Below are 24,500 nucleotides of genomic sequence, written 5' to 3' on the forward strand. Positions count from 1 at the left end.
ATTTTGAAAATTTTTTAATCCTACATACTATATTTGTAATGTATATGTATACAGAAAAAAAAGTAACAAAAAGTTTATAAATTGTAATTTCCACAGCGTCTCATTTCAATTAGAAGGATGAGGCTGTCGTGTACCCATCAATTTTGCTCGAGTCACATTAGGTACATATTTTGTATATTAGAGGTGCAATCGTTGCATAAATGTTTACAAGAAAAAACAAACAAAAAATCAATTAGAACTGTTGCATTGTATGTGTTAAATGCCACCACAATTTGTATATTTAAAAAGTGCATACTAGGTTATGTATTTGTTTGCAGCCAAAAAAATAAAAAAAAAACGAAAATCCTACAAAAATATATATTTAACAACTGCAAGTTCCAATTTACAATTTAATCAATGATGTTTGTTAAGCAGCAATGAAAACCAAAGCGAAAATTTTATTTTATTTTTTCTAAGAAAAAAATATTAAGCGCAAATATGTACGTAATTGGATTTTTCTATAAACATGTATGTATGCTCCTTCGTTGTCATTTCCACTCGCTCGCTCTCTTTTTCACTCTCACTGTGAGTGAGTGCATTTTATTTAGTTATTATAGTTTATAGCTTAATAAAATTAATGAAAAGAAAAGAAAAGAAAAAAGTGCTAAAACTCGTAAGTTTTCGACACAAAAGCGCATTGAGCGCTGAAAACATAAATTGCAAAACATAAAAATACGCATTTGTTTATATAAATGCTAACTTATGTTATATGTAAAAGTGCATATACGTATGTATGTAGAGAATGTAATCCTTGTAAGAACAAAGTCAATTCGGCATAGGCGCATTGAAAGATTGCGTATATAGTTTTCTACTAAGTACAGACTGGCTAAATTTAGCTTGAATGAAAAAGTTAATCACGAAAAAACAAAAAAACAAAAACAAAAAATACTAACAAAAATATATGGAGGTTAGTAGAGTTTTATGCGTACCCATTTACAAACTGTGCATTTCAGTTTTAGAGCCGATTTATATGGCTAAAAAAACTATTGCTATTGTTCATTAAGCACAAAGTTTAGCTTTGCATTCTCAAAACATTAAAATTTTTAAAGTTTCTTGTCGTAAACGGTATCGAACTTATTTTATAGATTTTTTTGGACACTTCAGTAGGTTTTTTTTTGTCGCAAAATCTGGACGCGCTAGAATTTTTTTTGGAAATGACCTTGAAATCAGCATCAAAAAATCTACATACATATAAAATGAGATCGGTTCCGTTTGCGAAAAAAACTAGCCCAAACAAAAAAAACCAAAATTTAAGCTATTTTGACGGAAGTATTAATTAATTATTTAAACAGGATTATCACAAAATAAAGCTATTTCCAAATTGTAAATCAACAAAAGAGTAGTGCAGCACCTGAAAAACGCTATGCTCTTGTGTTACTAAGTTTAATTAAAATAATTTATAACTCTACCTGCTCTGCTTTGAAATTCCTATAATTTGCCTAGCCCAAGCAATTATTGGAAATTTATTTAATGAAAACTCTTAATTCCTTTTTAAATTCCCGAGCTGTGTTACCACAAATTAAAACATGGAAAACGTGCTGAAAAATTGGCATATAATTCTAAAATTAGCAAATGACAAAATTACGCTAACCAACGCTTAAAGCGACAACTTAGAAAGACAATTTCAATTCTTCTATTTTTTATTGCTTTTAATTTTCACTGTTACGCTCCATCATTTAAAAAAAAAAACCTTCTAAACGTATGGCTAACTGTAATTTTGATTTCTTTTTAATTTATATAAATTTATGTATACGCATTATTTTTATTGTGGGTGGGTCACAATATTATAATTAATTATATACTTTTTTATAAAACGCTGAACAATATTTTAAGTTTAAGTTCTGTGTATTTATGTATGTATATTGAAACAACATCAAAAAGAAAAAACAAAACCAAAATACAAAAATGGAAAAACAAAGCCAACCGATAAAGTCCGCTAACGTATAAATTAAATTATTGCATGCATACTTGTATACTTACTTTTTTAGTAAGTTGTTTGAAACAAAAAAAAACAAAAAGCAAAAAAAAAAACAAAAAATGCAACAGGGCGGTCAAAGAAGAAATGTGTGAGAAAGAAGCGCAAATATTTTTATTTCTTATTTTTACAAGCGAACAAAAACAACTTATATATGAAATAAATATTAAATAAAAAATAGTAAAAAAACAAATTATTTAAACATGGAAATATGTAAAACGGAGATATGTAAGAAATAAAACAATAAGAAATATAAAAAAAAATTAGTTTCTAATTATATATTTAAAATTAACTACATGGAATACTAGGGTAAGATGCATTTACATTAATGGCATGCATTGTTATTGTACTTTTTCCTCTTATTTAGCATTTCGACCATTTGTCGGTTTGCGCCGAGGCCAAAAAAATTCGTCGGTTGCCTCACTCCTTTGCGGATTTGCGCCAGTTGTTCATCCCAAGTGCGGACAGGTCAACCGGTGTATAATTAATAAAAAAAAAATATAAAAAAATGCAATTTTTTAATGCAAACAATTATGTATTTATTTAAATCTATCTCACACTCTAATGGAAAACGAGCTAATTATGCACATTTTGATTACTTAACTAATTTTCTCCGATAAATACTTCTCTGTGAGTTCAAAATTTCGGATTTTTTTCGAGATTTTGGAATATCATGATGAAATAAAATAATAGATGTCTTCCATGATTCAATAATAAAAGGTTTGCTCACTAGTGACATTAGAGAGAAAACTATTTTCTCAGCAAACCTTTTATTAGGTGCGTTCGTTTAAAATCTCCAGCAGAAACCAACCAACTGCCAATTTTCGGCGAAATGTCATCTGTTCTCTTACAAGAGAGAAATATCCAAAATAGTACGCGAACAGAAAATTTGCAGAAACTTGCAAGTTAGACGAACAGCTGATATAATTTTTGTTTACATACAAAAGTGTAAAATTTAAAACGTACGAAAAGTCATCGCAAAGTGTTATACTGACACAGTTTATTGATTAAACAAATAACTACTTATTTCTTACAAGTTTAATTAGTCGCATTTTGTAATTTTTATCTTCGAAACCATCAAATTCAATTTTGTGCTTTGCGTAAATGCCAACCAGCTGTTTTTGATCAGCTGTTTTCCTGTTGGCAAATTGCTGTTGGCAAAAATTTTTCCAGCAGAAACCAGAAGCATCCCCTCAAAATGAAATGTCAGTTTGCTCTCTCAATTTCCCCTACTTTGCAAGTTTTTTGCGTACGCGAACGCAAAAACTTGTAAGTTTTGGTTAAACATGAACAATTAACAGCTACGCGAACGAACCTAATATTGAATAAAAAAAAGGGGAAAAAATATATCACACCAAAAAAACATTGAGATGTAAATTTTGTATGGAATGATGCTGTTCAAATTCTGCGTGACAAAAATACAAAATAAGGGGAGCATTCCATAATCCCGACTTTGAAGATCCCGACTAGACATAATCCAGACAATTTTTAAAAATCCAGACAATACAAAATCCAGACAGGACATAATACATAACAAAATCCCGACCAAATAAAATACAGATAATACATTATTCAGACAAGACAAAATCCCGACAACTCAAAATCCCGACAAGACACAATCCAGACAAAAAACTCTCACGGCAACCATTTTACCACAAGGACGAAAGCTGCGTATTCTCGTCGATGCCAGACTAATTCCAACGGTGAATAACCGGAAAATTTTCAAATCTAGCTCTCGTTTCCGGCGCATACAACCGAAATTGCCAACAAAGTACAGAGCCGTAGTCCTCAATTCGGCAGTACTTGGCCAAAGACAAAGAAACGGTGTTGCAAACATACAAAGCCGTCCGGTTCTAAATTATGCAGCGCCTGTGTGCTCGCCGGGGACAATTGGTTCGCTGTGGACGAAACTAAAGACATGCCACAATACAACACCCTGGACAACCAGAGGATGTCTTCTGATATCGCTAGAACATCACATCCACAGTGAAGCCGAAATTCTCCCAGTAAGGTGCTACACTTGTCAGCACTCGAACTTGCTTTAGCTGAAGGACCAGGTCCAGCACTACGCACATCACCCCTGGGACTGGGACTATACAGACAGGTTATTAACGGTATTTGCAAACTCCAGTTAAGTGAATGCCATCATCAGTGCCAATCACCACCTGTGAACGAGAGTGAGCTTCAACTGCCACGAGAAACCCGCGTAACTCTGGCCCAACTCGCCTCCCAACATCGAAAATGAGTGAGCATGTGGAGATTTCCCCCTTGACACCAACCACCTCTTCACATGCTCACTCAATCCAACTCAACTAACATCCCCCCTCTCCTTCCGGTTCTACCTCATCGAAATATTAAACCTCCTGGGCGTACCGTTAGTTGAGCCTGCGGACAATTACGGGCTAAGTAAGCCCTTACAACAATAACAACAACTGTGTCTTTTATACATTATATTTGAGCGAAAACAGAAGAGAATCACGACAAAAATCCCGACAAAATATAAAAATAATTAAAAAATCGCGCGATTTTTTAATTATTTTTATATTTTGTCGGGATTTCTCGTCTGGATTGTGTCATGTCGGGATTATGTCTGGTCGGGATTTGGTCGTGTCTGGATAATGTCTTTCGGGATTCTGTATTTCGGCATTTTGTATATCGGGATTTCATTATACACCCCAAAATAAGATTAAGAGATGACAAAATATTCAGGTCCATTCCTAATACTCCCGCGGAGTTTTTTCTCCATCAATTTGTTTCTCCCGAGAAAGAAATCCTCCAATAATTCACTCCCGGGGAGTAGCATTTTTCCCGAAAACTTGGGAGGAGGTAATTTGAACTTAGAAAAATCTGTTTGAAACTTTTTTGAGAGAGCAACTCCGCCATTTAATGAAAAAAAATCTCAGGGAATTTTTGTTCATGATAAGAGGAAAGAGAAAAGAATCGGCCTGATTAGATAGACATGATACAAGATGTGATGTTTTTTTCAGCGAGAGCAGTGTTGCCAGAAATGCCAAATTTTTATATACATATATATTTTTTAATTCGCCCTATGCAGTACAGAAAGTTTAAAAATTACGTTCCATACAAAACGATCGGCCCGAATGCTCATAAGTGTAGGTGTTCGCAATGTTCAGTAACCACTGTTGGACAGTTTTATACTAGTATAAGCTCATATTTAGTAAGTTGGGTTAAAGCGGATTCATCGTTCTAGACCCGAACTAAAGTTGATGTTGAGTTAACAACTCAAAAGCGTTTCGAACTTTTCGCAGTTGCTCTCCCAACAACATTCAGATGGAAGAAAAGTTCTTATCCTGTACAGGGAAGGTCTTAAACGTGATCTGTAACGTTTCACGGTTATATGGATATATTTTTGAATCAAAGAACTTGCTTTAGTGGATGTCCTGGGGCTGAGAAAACTAAAAACGTACCCAGCAAGTTTTTTCGTGAAAGTATTGAAAAGGTGTTTATTACTAAAAGTTTCGGAATTTTTATTTTTACGGAGTGAAAGCGGAAAACTTTTTGAATAGAAATATTTATGTGGCTTACAATCTTCACAAAGAACAAAAATCGATATTTTCGCAGACAGCCAGGCATTGATTAACAATAGGTCTGTTGTATCCAGAGTACCTTAGTGTAGGAAAAGCGTTCGTCGAGGGTTTTTTCGCACTAAACGCATGTAAATTCTTGGACTAAATGTCAGATTTTGTTCTACACTTTCAGTGCGCTCATCGAGCAAACCTAATTTATTCCAACATAGTACAACAATGGAGAAAGAACGTTACGCCAGATTTCTCAGCACCAGATAACAACTTACACTGTACAGTTTTGTTCGAACATTTTTTATAGTGGATCTGAACACTCGAAAGCGTTGCTTAACTAGCCGTTCGCCATTTTAACATCATACAACACGTACATAAATAAAATCGACATAAATAAATATTTTTCATTAAATTTTCATTTATTTTTTAAATTTAAACCATAAAACATCTATTGTTTTTTTTTTTTAGTATTGCTCATTACGTAAGTATATATGCATTGAATTCTTACATACACGTACATACATATGCATTTCAGTAAATTAGTATTTGAATGCATATTGACCATATAAAGGTACAAGGAAGAGTCTACGATTAATTTTTTGGTTATTGTTGGCTATTTCTGTGATTCGAATGCGCGATGTTGTGCATGAAATGAATTCGTTAGTGCAAGGAGAGAATGTGTATTGAGGAGAAAATTTTATTTTATTTTTAAAATTTGTATTGTATTTTTGTTACGTTCATATTTATTTTTTACCACGCTGTTATCAACTTGGGCCGCAACTATGTACATATGTAGTGCCTAAAATATGCAGCAATTACCATTCCAACAATACCTGAAGACAGTAATATGGAAATTGATTTCAATAGAGGTTGAAATCACAAAGTGCTGCATATTTTTAGGCGCAGCAGCAGAATGTGATGTGCCGCGTAGCCTGAACAATAGAATTCTAAGACGAAAAAGATGACAAAAAAAAATAAAGTTTATAAAACTATAAAACACGCTTGCATTACAAGGTGACTGAAAAGTAAAAACCATATATGTAATACTTCTATATTGACAGTAAGCTAACTTCTCAATGTGTAAGCATTCCGAAATCAAAGCGAGACAGTCTAGTACCATTTTTGTCAATGTATTGTGTACTTGAGTGCCGTTGTTGTATATGTGTTGTGTACATGTTTATTTATAAACGTATGTGTTCCGTTTCTTTCGTGCGTGTTTATTGATATATCTGTACTGTAGTGTTTTCGGACGGTACTAGCTCTTACTGCCAATATAGGAGTATTACATATATGGTAAAAACTAATTTAACAAATGTCACTTTACAGAGGCTCTTTAAATCCATATAATTTTTATGAATAAGGCCAATAAAGTTGTTGAGAAATAGGAAGTTCCTTAACTAGATTTAATTTAAAGTGGCTTAAAATAGGATCAACGCGATTTGACAATAAAATTAAGTATAATTTCTCAGATTTGTTTAGTCATGCTATTGGTAATATTCAATATTAATACACTGATAATGAAAAGTTCAGAACAATTGGTATTTAGCACCCAACATTTCGTTTTCCTCAATCACTTTGATCTTATGTTAAGCTAATTTAAAAAGTTAAATTATATCAAGTTAGGTAACTTCCTATTCCTCTTAAACGAAATCTTTACATCTACATACATACAAAATATTCTTTACTATTTAGTAAAAGCGTGTTTTTAGTTTTTTAAACTATAATTATATTGTTTGCAGGCAAGTATATTATATGTCGATTTTCTACCAAATTCCTAAGCTTTTAGTCGGCAGAATTATTATAATCTGGGATATTAGGAAGATCAAAATTGAGGTGCTATATTTAACCATTTTCCAAAAGAATTCGCATTTTAAACAACCTCCTTACTTTCTTCCTAATCATCTCTTGCCCGTATGAAATTAATATGCTAGTTGCATATCAAAAGCGGCAGTGAATTCTACTCGTATATTAAGTGAATGTGTCATTATACAATAAAAATTGGAAAAAACTAAGAATATAAACAACGACTAAAATGGTAACGATTGCCATTTCTACACATATTTATAGAAAGAATTAAAAAAAGCCTAGTTGCGTTACGCACAGTTCCTAACTCGTCAATAAACCTTTCCGAATTTCTTAGAAATCATTTCAAGACCTTGAATATCATTTATTATTCGAATTCTTTCTCATAGCCTTCAAGATCACTTTTAAATTTCAATATTTTATATCAATATGAGATACATGCATATTATATCTAACGACGGATGTGTAAACCTTGTAGATGAAATCGTAATATCCACCATAGTTTTAAATCTACATTTAATGTTTGAGCATGATTGAAGTTTTATGTAAAAAGTGATATATTATTTAATGTATTTAACATTACCATTCTATTATGTGTTAATATTTTGTTGAATATTTCAATTTGAATGTAAATCTTATATCCTTATAGTTTTTAATTTTTATGCTTTTAATTTCCCTTTAGTTATAATTCTGCTTTGCTGTTGCTTTTGTGTCGGAGCTATAGTTGTTTATGCTGTTGCTGCTGAAAGCAGAATATATTAGATTGAAATTGAAAGAAAATAAAATTTAAAATAAAAATGTTTCGAATATGATTAAATGTATGTATGCAATTCAAAGAACCACTCCTAGACAACGAAGTCGCTTCCCTTCAAACATACATAAAAAAAAGCTTTTCAGCCTCCCGATAATTTTATTTGCGTTTGCCGCTGGTGGCGTAAGCATAACAGTTGTTTTTGGCATAAACGTTAGTGGCATTTATGTTTGCATTTGCAGTAGCGTTGATGTTGTTGATATTCACTGCTGCCTCCGTATGCGTTTTGTGGATTTGATTTTTGTTTCTATTACAACTAGCGATGCCACTTGCAGCCGCAGTGTCAATTCATTTCTTACCGAGAGGCTGTAGCGGTTGGCCCCGATCTTTTCCACGTAATTTGATGCCAATCACACGCTCAATTTTGCCTAGAATCAAGTTGTTGGGAATGCCACGTCCTGCTTCGTAATCTGTGACGACCTGTTGTTTCTCGCAGATTTTCTAAAGGTATGAAAAAAATGAGTATGGAAAATTGTTACTAAGCATTCTATGGCTCACTGTTGCTAGATCCTTTTGACTGAGGCCTTTCGACTGGCGACCTTGCATAATCAGTTTACCAACGTCGAGTGGAATTTTGTCATGCTTTAGCTCTTCAGTCTCACGATCCAGTTTGGCAGTATTCTTTGTGGTTACATGTTGCTTGTTGGTACCAGCACCGTCTAAATACAGGAGAGGAGCGTTCATTAGTACAAAGAGAGTATCTATGGCTTTTAAAAAATATTCATATACATATTTGGCTGGCTTCCTCGAGTTTGTGAACAAATTTTGAGGTTGGCTGACAAATTTTTTTCTTCTATCTCTTTGAATGCATGAATACGAACAGATATATGCGATTTTAAAGGAAGACGTTCCCACGACAGTCGGGTCTACGTAACCGGAACGACCCAGATTTATATTTGGTCAAGGATTGTCACTCCAGCAACACTCCCCAACAACTTTTTGGGGAACTTTTACGCTGCTACAACAACAACATTACAAAGAAAGACAACCACTAACGGAAAATATGTTGGTTTTTTTAAGCGCTCTTGTTTTTGGTTAACGGCCTGCGGCATTAAATAAATCTAATTTTTTAATGCGCATTCCAATCACTAACTAGGGGCAACCGCTACTACAATGGTGTGATGAAAATATCACCCTCGAACATTAACTAAATAGCTTATCATGCCATATCGGTAGGCAATTTCATAGAACCATGAAAAAGCCGAAGGTAAATGGATTTGAAATTGTGAAATTGCACTTGGCAAGTGGAATAAACCAAAACAAAAACACTCAATGCCGGGGTTTTCAGACAGCACATGCATACGCTTTGCCACAAGTAAAACTGCATACACATAGTGCTTTAAAAATTAAAAGTGTTTCGCGCATTGTGTAAAGAACTATTCCACCACGTCGACTTGACACGAATACTTATACAGACATGTGTATATTGTTAATTCGGCAAGTTTTGCAGCGTCACCCCCTCCAAACCATGGCATAATAATCGTTACACATACTTACACTTTTGTGTTGTTTCAACGGCTGCTCCTTGACGTCTGGCGTGATTAACCACAGATTCCGATTTGGCTGAAGTACCTTTGGGCGCCTTCTTGCGCAGCACAGTCACTGTATCCCAATCAGACATGATTCCTTTGATTCTTCTTTAACTTTGTGCAACCACCTCTTGCTTTTTTCGGCACAGCTCTGTAGCACTGTATTATAGAAATGTTCGTCCAAAGTACTTGAATTTTTCTTGCAAAATGTGCTGCATGCGTAAGTGGAAAGCAATGTTATGGCAATAAATTAGAATACTAAATATTTGTGAGTAATTATATACTTACATTATTTTATGCAAATAACAGATGGCTTTTATATGTAGATTTATATTAAAACTTTCTTTATGCAAAGTATTTTTTGATTCCAGAAAAGTCCGAATATACTTTTTTTTTAAAGAAAAAAACGAAATGTCAAAAACTGCCAAACGTCAATTTATTGGAAGTCATTGGAATGCACTACCGGAAGTCATTGGAATACACTACCGATTCCTCTACTTTAGCATTGCCAACATCAGATGCGGATGTCACTTTAATTGAAGTTTATAAAACTAGGCTCTCCCTGTACTTCCGGTAGTGCTTGGCCCAATCCGTTCCGAATGATTATAATTTGACAAATAGACTCTCGCGTTCACACAGAGAAATTCTTTTGTACAGACTTATTGTCATCTGTGAACGGCCAACTAGAATTACAGAGAACGTTCTCTGGATTTACATTCTTTGGTGTGACTGTGCGTACGGCACATCGATGAGTCTGAAAGCTGTCAAAAAAACCCCAAACCATAATAAGGCACAACACGTTCTTTGGAAATGTACCGGGCCAACTTTAAAGGTATCTAAAACGTTTGCAACAGGAATTTGGTTTCGTGGTTGTTGTTGTTGTAACAGCATACAAATTCCCCAAAGAGATTTTGGGGAGTGTTGCTGGAGTGACAGTCCTTGGCCAGATATAAATCTGGGTCGGTCCGGTTACGTGGACCCGACTGTCGTGGTCACACTGTCCGCACAGAGAAAATAAATCTGCAAGCATTTACGCTCTTTTGTATAAAATTTGTTTGCTTCTATTACACACATATATGAACACTTTGAATGCAACCATGCATCCGTTTTCAGTTTCCTTTCTATGACATTTCTTAGAAGAGCGAGATGACTACATTGACATTTTAATTGGACAAAGTGAAATTGGAAAATTGTCTCAAACGACGAACGACGACGAGTTGGTGCAGACGATTTTCGTTGCCGCTGCATATGTGGTCTTGTGCAAATTTTACCAAGTGTAATTTTATAGAAATTAATAAATATAAACAACTTCTGAAATCATAATTCGCTGCAAATAAACGCGTTTGTTTCGGATTGGGTGGGACTTCCTCCCACACAGCGTAGTCGCTTATGAGCTGAAGTGGATGTGCAGCAGAGGTTGGGTGCAGACAAGTTGCACTTGCAATCAACTTGGGCGTGTTTTTTTCATGTGTATGTCGCCGCCTATAGCTCAAAACAGAGGATACAATACAAAATGTATATACTAAAAATAATAAGCATCAAAATACAAATGTAATCTTAAATTTAAAATTCACAATAAAAGTGTTTTATAAAAAATTAAATACTTGCGCCGATATTCGGGGAGTTGCGCGAGTAGAGAAGAAAAAATAATAATTGCAACTTCCAAGCGCGAAGCAACGTATAAAAGGCGAAGTGCAAAGAGCCTAGAGTAGTGAAAAGTGAGTGTAAAATCAAAATGTGTAATAAATTCCAGTTTTAAAGGGCATTTTGTATAATATCTATAGTTAATGATAAGAGTGAAAAAAACTACATAAAGTGTGAACGAACGACGGAAGTAAAATACGTGTAGAGGAAATTATAAAAAAAAAAAATTTACGCCGCACTTCCGTCCGCGGTCTGATCCCTCTACACCTGACTAGTTCCGTTTCGAGTTCGAGTGCAGCTTTTTCTTTAGTCTGTACACGCCCACATATTTGAATAATAAAAATTCGTCTTTGTCGGCTTTTCACATTCACCTTTACAAAAACCTTGTGACTTTGGGGTTTTCAATTCCAAATCGAGCTTAAAGAACCTTTACTACATCTTTTGTCGACACAACGAAGCCGGCCATTTCATTATGGGCGCACAGCAGGGCAAGGAACGCGGTTCACATTCGAGTGGTGGTGGCCATGGCGGCACTGCAAGCTGTATTGGTGTCCCAAGTAGTGGCAGTCCTGTCGGCTTGTCGTCGTCTCATGGCATTAGTGTTGGCAGTGTAAATGCACTGGCTGCTGGTTCCACTTTACGTGGCTCGCGCATCAAATCATCTGCTACACCAGCAGCTGTGGGTGGTAGTTCACATCGGTCGACTGCCGCTTCGGTTAGTAGCATTGGACACACATCGAAGGACAACCACACTCGCTGCAATGTCATCGGAATGAATATTTTCACAGAACATAATGGTGAGTTTGCCTGCCATTTTGGCGATTCACTTGTAATCTTATTTACTTATATTCGTGTAAAGGAACAGGAGATATTTAAAAGTGATTTGTATAGCTAAACTAAGTACCTACTTTTGGTGTAAACATATTTTTTTAAGCTATATTTATGAACAGTTTATTTTATGTACTCGTAATATTGTATTCTTTGCTTTAAGTACTTTCTATTTTACATTTGCGACTTTCTCTCTCTATATGCGCTTGTAGGCATGGTAAGCTCCATGCTGGCTGCATTTTTCTATTGTCTTTATGCGGTTGGCAGCTTACGTCTAGGTTTTTATGGTGAAATAGGGTTGATTTTTTTCTATATAACATTTGTCAGGACAAGATTCGCACCACCATTGTTCGCCTGAATGCCTTTCGTCTGGCTGGCTGGCACCGATGTTTGCTGCATGGGACGCGTGGGTGCCTTTCAATGGATTACATGATATATGTATGTAAATGTTTAAAACAACTGTAATATATGTATCTATGTATATATAAAGATTTTTTCTTACATTATTTCCCTCTTTTGATTTTATTTTAATTAACGGTGTCCTGGGGCGAGCAATTAGACATATATGAATGCAAAAATAGTAGGTAGGTACATTAATCACACTTATGCATATACATATCTAGGCGTAAGTTGAATGCTTATTTTGATATACATATGAACATATGTATATACATACATAGTTGAAACGACGAGTTGAGTGTTTATAGACCTTAAGGACCGCTACCAAGATTATTGGGTATAAACTCAAAGGAAGGTATTATCCAGTAGTTTATGTGAATATTCTAACAATTTAAAACATAAACCTTAAAATGAACCCCTTTCTGGTTGGTTATTGATCTTTAATTATTTATTTTCGATGGTAGCATACTCGTCACTTATAAATCTTAATTAGAGTATGACATCGGATTTCGTTTCCGCAGTGCAAAGACCTTTGGATATGCACTTTCGAGTCATTCAGTTAATTAAATAATTTATTGAATAGTTATTTAACATTTTGATTGTTTTTATGCACGTGCACACATTTAAACTCAAGAAAATTGTCAACCAACTATCACAATTTATAAATTACTGTTGCTTCCCTGCTGATATCAGAAATACTATCTAGTAGCGGGGTTTTTCAAGCTTGCATTATTGATGTTGCTATATCACTCCCCTTGCCCGTGTACTACATATGTATGTACATATGTATGTATTATGTACATACATGTGCTTCATAAAATTATTTTTGCTACCACAAAATCCAACTTCACACTCGCCTCTTGAGTCAGACGTATACCTCACTTCGTTCATCCATATGCTCTTTGTGCTTCATACGCCTTCGTGGTTGCCCCTGCATCATGTGGGTGGGGTTTTTCGTACTCTTTTGATTGCTGCTATTATTGAAGTACGTACATATGTATGTATCTATATAAGTATGTATGTATGTACGTACGTATAGTATTTACAAAATTACATTTAAATTTCCAAATAAAACACATCGTCGCATATGTATTATATTGATGAGGGACGATTGCAAGCGAATGCCGTACAAAAATGCGAAGAAAAAAATATAACCGCCAGCAATTTTCTCCATAAATGCGTGCTGCATTTTTCATGTTCATACACAGGGGATGATGTGCCCACATAAATTTTCTATATGCGCTTGCATGCGTGCTATACAAATATGTATACCTATGTATGTATACAAATAACCAAACTTGTGTATGGAATAACTTCAACACTTCTACGTAGAACGTTTATATGCCGGTGCCCGAGGTGGTGTTAGTCAGCTCCGGAAGGCATTTTACGCATTTACGCACTTATTTCTTTGACACGTTTTCCTAAAAATAATGACCTTTTATTGCTTCATCCGACGTTTATCGCCGTCGAATGCGCGAGACATGGTTGTATGTATGTGTTGTAATGCACCGCTATATAGGGCTAGTTCGAAGTGCAATCCACCGTCGGTTCGGCAATATTTCGCTGCATAAGTAGTTACCCATATTGACAAAGTACTCAGTACGATTATTGCATAAATCCTTTGAGCACCCAAATCGTGTTTAACGCGGCAACTGCGGTGTCAAAGAGACACTTGAGCGCTCAGTCAGCTTGAATTCCTGACAAAGCTCATGTATGTAGTAAGTACATAATACTGTCTCTAATGTAGTTATCTTCTATGCGGTATCGTTCATTACATGCCCACTTAAATATAAATAAATTTTTTATGAGAGCATTTGAAAATCATTTGCCGGGATTCTTTTTATTGCCAATTACTGTAACTTTAACGTGACAGCGGCCTACCACAATTGACATAAAGTACCAAAACAAAGCTTTTCGAGTGCTTTTGATTAACTTCTATTATGTTTAATTCTTTATGCGTTTTGATTCATTTTCCAATCTGGATTTCACATAATTTAACTGTTCGTATGCATATCCATGGAGCACCCACATATGTAGTTACATATGTACATACACAAATATTTATCTTTTGTTTTCTGGTTAGCAGCAATACATATTTTTTTTTTTCAACTAAAAAAGCTTGAATCACAGCTTAAATTTCTTTCCACTGACTATCTACTTGTCACTTGTTAAGTGGCATCATTTTCCCTCACAATTTTAATTCCCACATCATAACATCCGACTTTTTTTTTTGTATTTTAATGCTCCGAGGCGTATTCTTTTATTTCTCGCTACTACTACTACTATTTGCTTTATTTGCGTGACAATTACTTGGTTGAAGTGTCGCTTTGGACCTTGAGCGCAATTTATTTCGATTTATTCGCGCATATGTTTTGTAAAGGGGAAATTGTCACGAAAGTGATTTTCATCATACATAGTTAATAGACCCAGTAGGGAAAATTGTATGCGTCGTTTTGTTTTCACTTAATTCTCAATTTAATTTTTTTTTTGTTTTGAACTATCTTTTAAAATATGTATTATTATATATATTTAAAAAAAAATATTTCTGAAAAATATTAAGATTTACGTGAGCTTTATAGACCGATTTGAAAATACCTCTAAAAATCTCATTATTTTGATACCGTTTATGTATAAAATTTTTTACATTTTTATGTAGACCTTTTTTAAGCTTAAACTCTTCTATCGTCTTAAATATTTTTTTAGAAGAGGAAAAAATGTTTTTAAAAACTAATTTTATAAATTTATTTATTTAAAAAATCGATTTTTTGGTCGCTTTTTCAAAAAGGTTAATTTCTTACTATTTTTCCGAAATAAATTGGAGGAGGTCTTAAAATACATATAAATTTTATATTTCCGCTGGATTCCGATGTTTGTTTTTTTTTTTTGTATGGAGAGTGATGCACCCTAATTAACATACTTAACCTTAGTAAATATTATATGTCATTATTTTTTTTTAGTATCTAGTTTTAAAATTTTTGGATTTGAAATTAATATTTTGAGGCTTGAAATTTGAATTACAATAACTGTAAATGCCTGCCTACTCCCACTTTGTGTTTTTTTTATTTAATAAATTCTAATCATATTAGGTAGGGTGTTTCATATTTTTTAAATAAAAAATTATATGTTCCCATTTTTCGTCAAAAGGCCGTAACTAATAAAAAATTTAATTTTGTATATCTATAATGATGTATTTCATCGAATTACAAATCCCCACTTCACTTTATGCAAAAAAAAAAAAAAATTTTGTCAGTCACGTTTTTTTTCATTTGAGGTGATGATATGTAAAACATAGAATTTTTATCTGCCTTATCCTGAGTTTAGCCCGAAAAAAAATCACCCGAAAATTTTTATTCCACCCATAGTAAATATATATATACATGGAAACCAAAAGAGAAAATTGAACCGGTTCGGGGAAAATGAAATTCATGATAAAACTGAATATTAATCCAAGCTGTTCAAAAGATGCATAAGCGTAATGTGGCAATCTGCGTGCATTGATTCTTTTTTATTTATTTATTTTTTCCAGCGAAAATCAGAAACGTAAATTGTATAACCTTTTCTTGCTCGAAAAAATGGGTCGCGTTAATGTAAATTTTAATTCGGTAAATACCGAACATACTTTTTGGTTTTGCTGTAAAAAATCAGTCGCCCTAATGCACATATTTTCAGTGCATATCTACATTTTTTGCTTAATATTTGCTAACCACTGCTTTGCGCATGGCTTATCGCCTTGAGACCTCATTTCACTTATTTGTTTGCCCCAATCAAGTTAAGTCTGCAAAAAAATACCCGGCTGGAAATTTTTTGTACTTCATATTATAAACTAGTGACTTTCTTGTTAAATGTAAAAATGCGTTAATTGCTTCATTGACTGCATCTTTCTATGGAGGTCAAAGGTCTGGTAGAGTAATTCGTGTTAAAAATTTTTCATACAAAAATATGCCAATGAATGTACATATGTACATAGAAACATGCATAAACACACATTTACATATTATGTTTATGCCTGTATGTAGTTTTTGTTTTACATATATACCTACATTTTGTATCCCCTTGATGATCTGTTTTTATGCCTATCATTAGGCCTTATACTCCAAATGGCACACGAACTTTGCCTTTTATAAAAAATATATGTACATTAGGGCGGGTTGATTTGTATGGATGAAAAATTAAAAATCGTATAGCAAAAACCTTATCTACATTAAATTCTAAGAAAATTCCCTGAAGAAACCATGGGTCTAAAATCAAACCCTAATCCGCGCGTCTCGACTTGAAAATTTTTTACTTGGGTGAATATTTTTTTGAATGAAAACAAATTTTGAGTGTAGAAAAAATATAAAATGCAAAAGAACTACCTTACTAAACAATTTTATTCAGAAAATTCGATTTCTTTTTGGAAAAACCTATTTTTTCTAACATTCATTTTTTTTGGCAAAGGCGGCCATATAAATTTTCAAGTAGAGACGCGGATTAGGATTTTATTTTAGATACATGGTTTCTTCGGAGAATTTTCTTAGAATTTTATGTAGTTTACATTTTTGATATACGATTAAAAATAATAATCAACCCGCCCTAACGTTCATAGTACTTATCTATATTTGTATATATGTAAGTATTTACAAATGTACTACCTATTCATTGTCATTATATGCATGGGAAACTTACATACATAAATATCCATATATATATATCCATTGTTGGGTGCAGGGTTGCCACTGAAAACTTTCTTTCCTATCAAGAGCTGGTTCAAAAGCCTACCAAAATGACTTCTTTCCTACCATTTCTTTTAATCAAGAAAACGGCTTTTGACAGCATTAAATACATTTATTTTTCCTTTTAATAAACTTCAGAGTAAATTACGTATATACATACATATACTATGAAGAACATATACATATCGCTACCTAAAGGTGAAAAGGTGCCAAGTCTAAATTTTTTCTAAATTTGGCTTTTGATTAGGGCAGTGCGATTATTCGATTACTCGAGCAAGTTAGTTAATCAATTATTCGGTTAATCAATTACTCGAGTAATCAAGATTTTGATTACTCAAAACGATGATTAATCGAGTTACTTGACATATGATTACTCAAAAAAAATAATTTTGCTCGTTAAAAGAGTTTGCTTTGGAAAATGCTTATTTTCTTTTTTACATTTTGTATATGAAAAAAAAAAATAAAATTCATTTCAATTTTTGAAAACAGAAACGTTGTTTTCAAGGTATCAAAGAACTTCAACTACTTTATATGTAAAGAGTACTTTGAAATGTTGATTACTCATTTTACTCAAAATCTTGATTAATCATAAAGCAAATTACTCAAATATTTTTGTTTTTGGTTAATCACAAATCGGGATTACTCGAGTAACTGAACTTTTGAGTAATCATAATTTCCAATTAATCGAATAATCGAGTTATTTACTTTGTGATTAATTAAATTTTTGAATAATCAATTAATCACACAGCCCTACTTTTGATACAGAATGACATATAATGCGAAACTGCATCGATTTTTCGTCTCTCCTGAGCAATTTAAAAAAAATTACTTGGCACCTTTTCACCCTTAAGTAACGATATACATATATGTACGTACATTAGTAAGTAAGGTAAAAATAAACCTCACGGTTAGGCTTGTCAAATGTGCAGGTCTCGAGGCCTCCGGGCTTTTCTTTTTTGAATCGCTCTTCCGGTGCAATTTAAAATATTTTAACAACCTCTTAATTGTTGAAAATATTATCGATTCGCAACTGCATTTCAAAGAAAAATAACTGATTTATAAACTTGCCTTTACATCCATCAATAATCACTTGATATCCATTTAGATACGCGGTGGATACTACTTTTTATAGTGTATACGGAGTTGAGAGAATTGCCGAAGGTAATTGGTCAAATTCTGCCTATACCAGTAAGCAACGAGTTTTTTTTAATGTATTTGATGGCAAACAGTTGGACCCATCCGAGAAACTGAATGAGGGTAAAACTGTTGTTGTCAAAATTTGGCAAGCCTACTCACAGTGCTGACAAAGTGACACATAACAACAATAGGGCTGCCAGACGTCCCGGTTTTCCCGGACATGTCCCGGTTTTAGACTATTTGTCCCGGTGTCCCGGCCCAACCTTAAAATGTCCCGGGTTTCGTTTTAGTGTCCCGGTTTTTGATTTGATTGCACAAATTTGAATAAAAGTTCAAAAATCGCTACACTAAGAGAAAAAACGCGTTGTAATATNTGCACAAGCAATAGTTGATGATTAGTATATGTACCTAAATACATTCAAAATGACCTGCACAGAGTTTTACAATTATATTAAGGAAAAGACAGAAATTTTGAAATAAGTTCACAGCAACGAAAAATATGACTGATATTTTAATGTTATTTTGTACTTAAATTTTTTTCTTTAATGAAACCTAGAGTACTTATAAGTACAGTGCTGTACAAAATTATTGGCTCTTTCATCAGATCACAATTTCTAATCAGATCTTTTAGAAAAATTTTGAAAATGTACCTTTTGAGACAATTAATAAAGTGCAAGTCTGAAGTTGCCAGCAAATTTCGTTGATTTTTAGCATACATTTTTTTTTGTTGACAGTGTCGTCCATATAAAATGAGTTATTGAACATAGTTTATATGGAAGAAACTCTCAGTAAAAACCATACCAAAAATCAACTAAAATTTAATGGGCTGCAAAACTGCATTTTAAAAATTTTGATAAAAAGTCTGATTAGAATGTTGCAAATTTGTATGCAAATTTATTGAATTTTACCGGGTTTAGCACAAAGATTAACGATTTTGTTTTTATGTTTTTTCATATATTTAGTATAAACTGTATTTTTATAAAGAATAAAAAAGGGTCATGCATTGTGAAAAATTCTCTGTGCTTTAGTTGTGATAAGTGGTTTTGATTTGTTGGCGTACGTTGTAATGATCTCATGATATCATGTTTTTATGTTTTTGTTCACTACATCCTTTCGCACGTCGAAATGAAAGAGAAGGGAGCGAGAGGTCCTCCCGAAAGTGTCCCGGTTTGGCAACAGAGATATCTGGCAGCTCTAAACAACAAGCCAGAGATGTTTTCTGTTTTATGAGCAAAGAAACCTACCAAAATTTTAAGCGTTTCTTCATCCTACCAACGGGGAAAAAACCTATCAATTTTGGTAGTAAAAGCCCAAAACGGCAACCCTGGTTGGGTGGCATTCGTGCTTCCTCTTTCCCGCTCATCCGTTTCGTCATCAATACGCTGGCTGATTCATGCTTTCCGCATAACAATTAAAAGCTACTAAATATAATCACCTTTTGATGACTGCCGGTATAGGTTTTATGTTTCGGAACTAATTTACATACAAACATACATATGTATGTCTGTACGTAAGTATGTAGCTCACGCGTAATTATCAGCCTAAAAAATGCCACGATTTGAATTGTAAATTATGTGAATTTGTTGCTTAATTAATTCGAAGCAAAGCGAATTCGTTCATTTTATTCATTGTCTGCTTTGGCATCGCCATACGCATACAAATTTAGATATGTATGTATGTAAATATATGCATTTGTTTCCTCATAAGTGTCATCAGCTGAGTAAAACACGATTTTTCTGCTTCAGGAACGGTTTAATATTTTTGCTTGTTTTTATTTTAATCTTTATATTAATCTCTATATGAAATTAAGCATATATAGTATGCAGTTATGAATGCTTACATATAGATATGTATGTACATAAATTCTTCGAATGCATAATTTTATATACATAAGTATGTATGCACATATTTACGGTGGCGGATTTGAATATTTGTCACCCTTAGGCAACTCAGAATTTGCCGCTACTTTTCCGATAAGAAAAATATTTTGAGGTAAAAGTACCAGTTTTGGAACGATTAGCAGTAAATAGTAATATTTAAATTTATGTTATTTACTATACTTTTATTACAATTTAAGATGAAAAAGTGGTATTTGCCTTGAGTAAAGGTTTTCAACTTTTGAAAAAAGCCATCATCAACAAACTTTTTTCACTTGATAAGTTATAATCTGAAAAATACTAAATTATTATTTTTAAATATTGTCATTTAAATAATATTAAAAATACATAACATTGTTGTCCTATTTTCTGATTGCGTAATTGGATCTCAAGTTTATGCCTTAAAATGTACAAACACAAATTATACTTTCAGTGCAGCTAATCTGAAAAAAAATAATTATTTTTTTTTTCAACTCAAATTTTGCCGCCCCTAAATTGTGCCGCCCTATGTTGTCTTTACGGTAAATCCGCCACTGCATATGTATACACTTCTGTATTCAGTACCTAATTATAGCTGTTTTTTAAGGAATCCAATAACTTTTCCTGGTTTGCGGTTTTCTATAAATAAAATCATGTTTTTTCTTGAAAATATTTTTATAATAAATCTGAGAATTTGATCATAAAGAACGCATGTATGTATTTGTATCGCAGCTATGAAAAATAAACGAACTATGCATCTACAAATTTCAAGAAAGAGTTAAGTTGAGTTCAAAATGTCAGCTTGGGGCAGAGAGTGCTGCCAACTCATAATTGGCATTGAAATTGCAAGACTCAAAAGAAAACGTGTTGAGAACAAACATAATTTTTTTCACTCCAAATTTTTTCCAGTAGAAGAATACATTTTTTTTTTAATGAAGTACCCTTCACTCAAAATTTCAATTACTGCACGACCATTGCTATGCATATTTTTCCATACAAAATATTTATATTCGACGATTTTTTTTATATGTAAGAAAATTAGCCACAGCTTCAACAAAAAAATTACGGTTTGCTATAAAACTACATACTCACACACTCAAAATATTTCTAAGAAATCTAATTAAAAACCTCGAAATTTTGACGAGTCTTAAAAATTCTAAATAAATAAAATTATAGTTTAAAAAACCAAAACCTCGTTATTTTAATTTCTATTCGTACTGTCATCAGGTATGTAACTTGAGAACAGAAATCGCTGCATCTTTTAGGCGCATCAATATTACATAGTTTCATCCCGAGCTAATAAAAGGGTGGTAAAAATAGATGCTATTGTTGGTTGTTGCAAACAATTTTCAAGTAAATCGTTCGGTACCTTTTTTTTGAACTCAATATTTTAGATTAAAAATATGAAAATTTTATAGTGTTTTGAAAAAGAAAAATTTAAAAAATGCGCATTTAAAAAAGGAACGTTACTTTTCAAAAGTCGATATCTCGAAAACGGTTTGTTGACAAATAAAATGAAAAAAAACAATTGGTACTAAAGATAAAAAATTTATAAAAAAATCGGAGGTGCCAAAATGGCGGGAAATGCCAGGAAAAATATTGCTTTTGTTTATTTAATCTTTTTTAAAAAAGTCTAACTCATTACATGCAATACGTGTACTAAACTGCACAAAAATGCGCATTTCAAACTTTGTAAATCAGAGAACTGCTACCGATTTAAAAATTTAAATTAAATTGTATTACTAAGTTAAATAAAGTATTAAAATATGGGTGGCAAATGGATAATATTTAAGAAAGCTTTATTTTGAAAATATTTTGAAAAGGGTTGCCACCTGTTCAAGAACCACATCCAATTTTTCCATGCGTTAAATAAGGTGTAACCAGATGGATTTTATTCGAGTGGTACCTATAAGAAATATTTCTTTCGAAAATATATATTCCTAAAGAGGCTGCCACCTGCTTAAAAGTCAATTTTAATGAAATCAATAAATTATGTGAAACATTCCAAAATGATGTCAAGTCAAACCAAGAATTATTAAAAAAACTTTAATTTCGAAAATAATTTTAAAAGAGGTTGCCAGATATTTAAGAGTTTAAATAAATTTAATCAGTTACTTTAATGAAACATATCTAACAATGTGAATGCCAACCAAAGCATTTATATAAAAATCATTTTTCCGAAAATATGCATCTGTTTAAATGGTTAATTAAATTTAATGAAATATTACAATATCTAATGGGGAAAGATATTTAATAAAGCTTTATAGTTTTTAACCGTTATGATAGAGACTGCATTTTTATGATCATTTTAAATCTTCTGAAAAATTAAATCCGAAATTACAGAAAAAATAAAAATTAAAAATTACAATATAAAATTTATACAAAAAATAAATATCGAAAAGTAACGATTATTCTTGTTAACAAAATTTATTGAAAAAAACAAATTTCGAAAAATAGAGATTATTCTTGGTAAAAAAAAATTAAAAACATAAAATAATGGTTAAACTTGATCGGAACAATTGAAATTAAATTTAAAGAGTTAAATTTTGATTTTGCTTATGAACATCGTCACCGTTACGGTCCCTTCTTTACGCCAAAGACTTTCCGCTTTTCTCAAAATTTCAATCTGTTTGTTCCGCCTAAGCGAGGTGTTGATATGAAACACAAAAAAAAAAAATTTAAAATTTAAATATGTAGTATAAGAACTACCCACGAATTGTAATTTTTTTATTCTTTGAAATAAAATTAGTTATTTTCGGTGATATACATATTTTATTTCCTTTTTTGTTAAATTTGAAACCATAACATTAAGCCCCGGACATCACGCGGTCGGAGCTGCGGTTAACAACTTTATTCCCATCTACCACAAACATACCAAACAAATCTACTTAATAGCTCACCATGTACACTGATACACGCATGTACATAAATATGAATGTATGTATGTAAGTGTTTTTAAAGTCGAAATGTTTTTTTGCTACTAAAAATTACCTAAGGCACGTAGTTAGTTGGTTTTAATTTTATTATGACACTTTTCAACTCAAGTTATTACGCAAAATAATGCAATGAAACTTAATTGAGAGCGAAAATTACAGCAATCGCGAAAATTACTAATATGAAGAGTAGCCACTTCACTCTTATTTTTTAATGACGACTGCTATACAATGTTAGTGTGCACTAAAAAGTGTTCACACGAACTAGAAAACTTTAATTCCGAATTACATGATTTCCATTTTTAGCATTGTTTTAAAAATTACATGCAAGTGTGTGAAAATTTATTTCAAGCTTTGCATATATGGGCGTTCGTTATTGGCTTTTGCAGGGAAAATCAGGCTGAATTTTTTTTTAACATTGCTTATATGTATGGATGTGCGCCTACGTACATACCCTGCCAGGAGGACTGAACTTTGGTTAATGGTTAAAAAAAAAAAAAAAAACCTGCTGGTTTTATTCGACATTTGTTTAATAACACAGGACCTAAAAACAAATCGGTGAAAGATTCTTTTTTTTTGGGTCGCTGAACACGAATTTGAAGTCTATTTTGCTCCATCACGTCAGGATTTTGATAACCTCAAAAACATGGTCGAATTTATGTCATAGACAAAATTTTATAAATATTGACGGGTTTAATTTAATCTTGGTACTAAGGGATTTTCGGGGTCGTTGATTACAAATATAAAGTCAGCTTTTCAAAATCCAACCTGGCGAATCTAATATGGCGGTCAAATTATAAAAAAAAAGTATGAATTTCTAAGGAGTGCAAAATCGTAAATTTTTTACGAACTTAAAGACAGTGGAATTTTTTTTTTAATAATTGTTGCATTTCGATATTCGTAATCAGCGGCGTCTAAAATCCTTACATACTAAGTTATATATGAATTCAGTAACTTTTTAAAAATTCGAACACCATTTTAAATTTTGAAAATGTGGTTTCAAATTCCTAATCACTTCTGATCTGATCAAAATAACAATTCATTGATTTTTGATTTGTTCAAATATGTATCCGTTTTGAATCACTACGAAAAATGAAATCTAAAAATAACTGAGTTAAAGCCCAGGTTAATTAATATACATATAAGGACGTCCATAAACCTAGCTGACCCAAGTCGCCAAAAATCAATAAAAATTAGCTAGGAATTAGGTGTCTTTTAGGTGTTAATTAGGGCCTCCAAAATTAATTTAGGTGTTCCTTTGGTTTCCGAGAAATTCGCAAAAATGTGTGGGTCAG

At 32.7% G+C, this 24,500-nt stretch overlaps 2 protein-coding genes across 8 annotated transcripts in view; one reads left to right on the forward strand and one right to left on the reverse strand.

Annotated features, from left to right (window-relative positions):
* Positions 1–7,889: 7,889 nt before the first annotated feature.
* On the reverse strand, positions 7,890–10,153 carry mbf1 (multiprotein bridging factor 1). Of its 4 annotated transcripts, none has more exons than XM_017633385.1 (5): positions 9,985–10,153; positions 9,665–9,908; positions 8,666–8,826; positions 8,467–8,608; positions 7,890–8,089 (listed from the first exon to the last, which is right to left on the reverse strand). In XM_017633385.1, the coding sequence occupies exons 2-5, from the start codon at positions 9,786–9,788 to the stop codon at positions 8,085–8,087; spliced, it is 432 nt and encodes a 143-aa protein (XP_017488874.1). In that variant the 5' UTR covers positions 9,789–9,908; positions 9,985–10,153; the 3' UTR covers positions 7,890–8,084. The 4 variants fall into 4 exon arrangements, with proteins under 4 accessions (XP_017488874.1, XP_017488859.1, XP_017488868.1 ...); XM_017633370.1 differs by having other exon boundaries at positions 7,890–8,098; XM_017633379.1 differs by having other exon boundaries at positions 7,890–8,095; positions 9,985–10,152.
* Positions 10,154–10,902: 749 nt separating this feature from the next.
* The window catches only part of Abl (tyrosine-protein kinase Abl), a 98,831-nt gene continuing 85,233 nt past the window's right edge, over positions 10,903–24,500 (forward strand). For all 4 annotated transcript variants that reach the window (XM_017633397.1, XM_017633404.1, XM_017633419.1 and 1 more), the window contains exon 1: positions 10,903–12,137. In XM_017633397.1, the coding sequence (XP_017488886.1) occupies positions 11,813–12,137 (325 nt within the window). In that variant the 5' untranslated portion in view covers positions 10,903–11,812. The remainder of the gene's footprint in view (positions 12,138–24,500) is intronic.

Source organism: Rhagoletis zephyria, unplaced genomic scaffold (genome assembly GCF_001687245.7).
Source record: "Rhagoletis zephyria isolate East Lansing unplaced genomic scaffold, Rhagoletis_zephyria_1.1 Rzeph_scaffold_00104, whole genome shotgun sequence".
NCBI lineage: Eukaryota > Metazoa > Arthropoda > Insecta > Diptera > Tephritidae > Rhagoletis > Rhagoletis zephyria.

What these genes read in the sequence shown, in the direction of transcription:
- mbf1 (XM_017633370.1), bottom strand. Translation starts at nt 9,788, where the DNA reads ATGTCTGATTGGGATACAGTGACTGTGCTGCGCAAGAAGGCGCCCAAA. An exon ending in CGTTGAAACAACACAAAAGT is followed by an intron (nt 8,827 to 9,664) that starts GTAAGTATGTGT and finishes TCCTGTATTTAG; the next exon opens with ACGGTGCTGGTACCAACAAG. An exon ending in GTCAAAAGGATCTAGCAACA is followed by an intron (nt 8,609 to 8,665) that starts GTGAGCCATAGA and finishes TCATACCTTTAG; the next exon opens with AAAATCTGCGAGAAACAACA.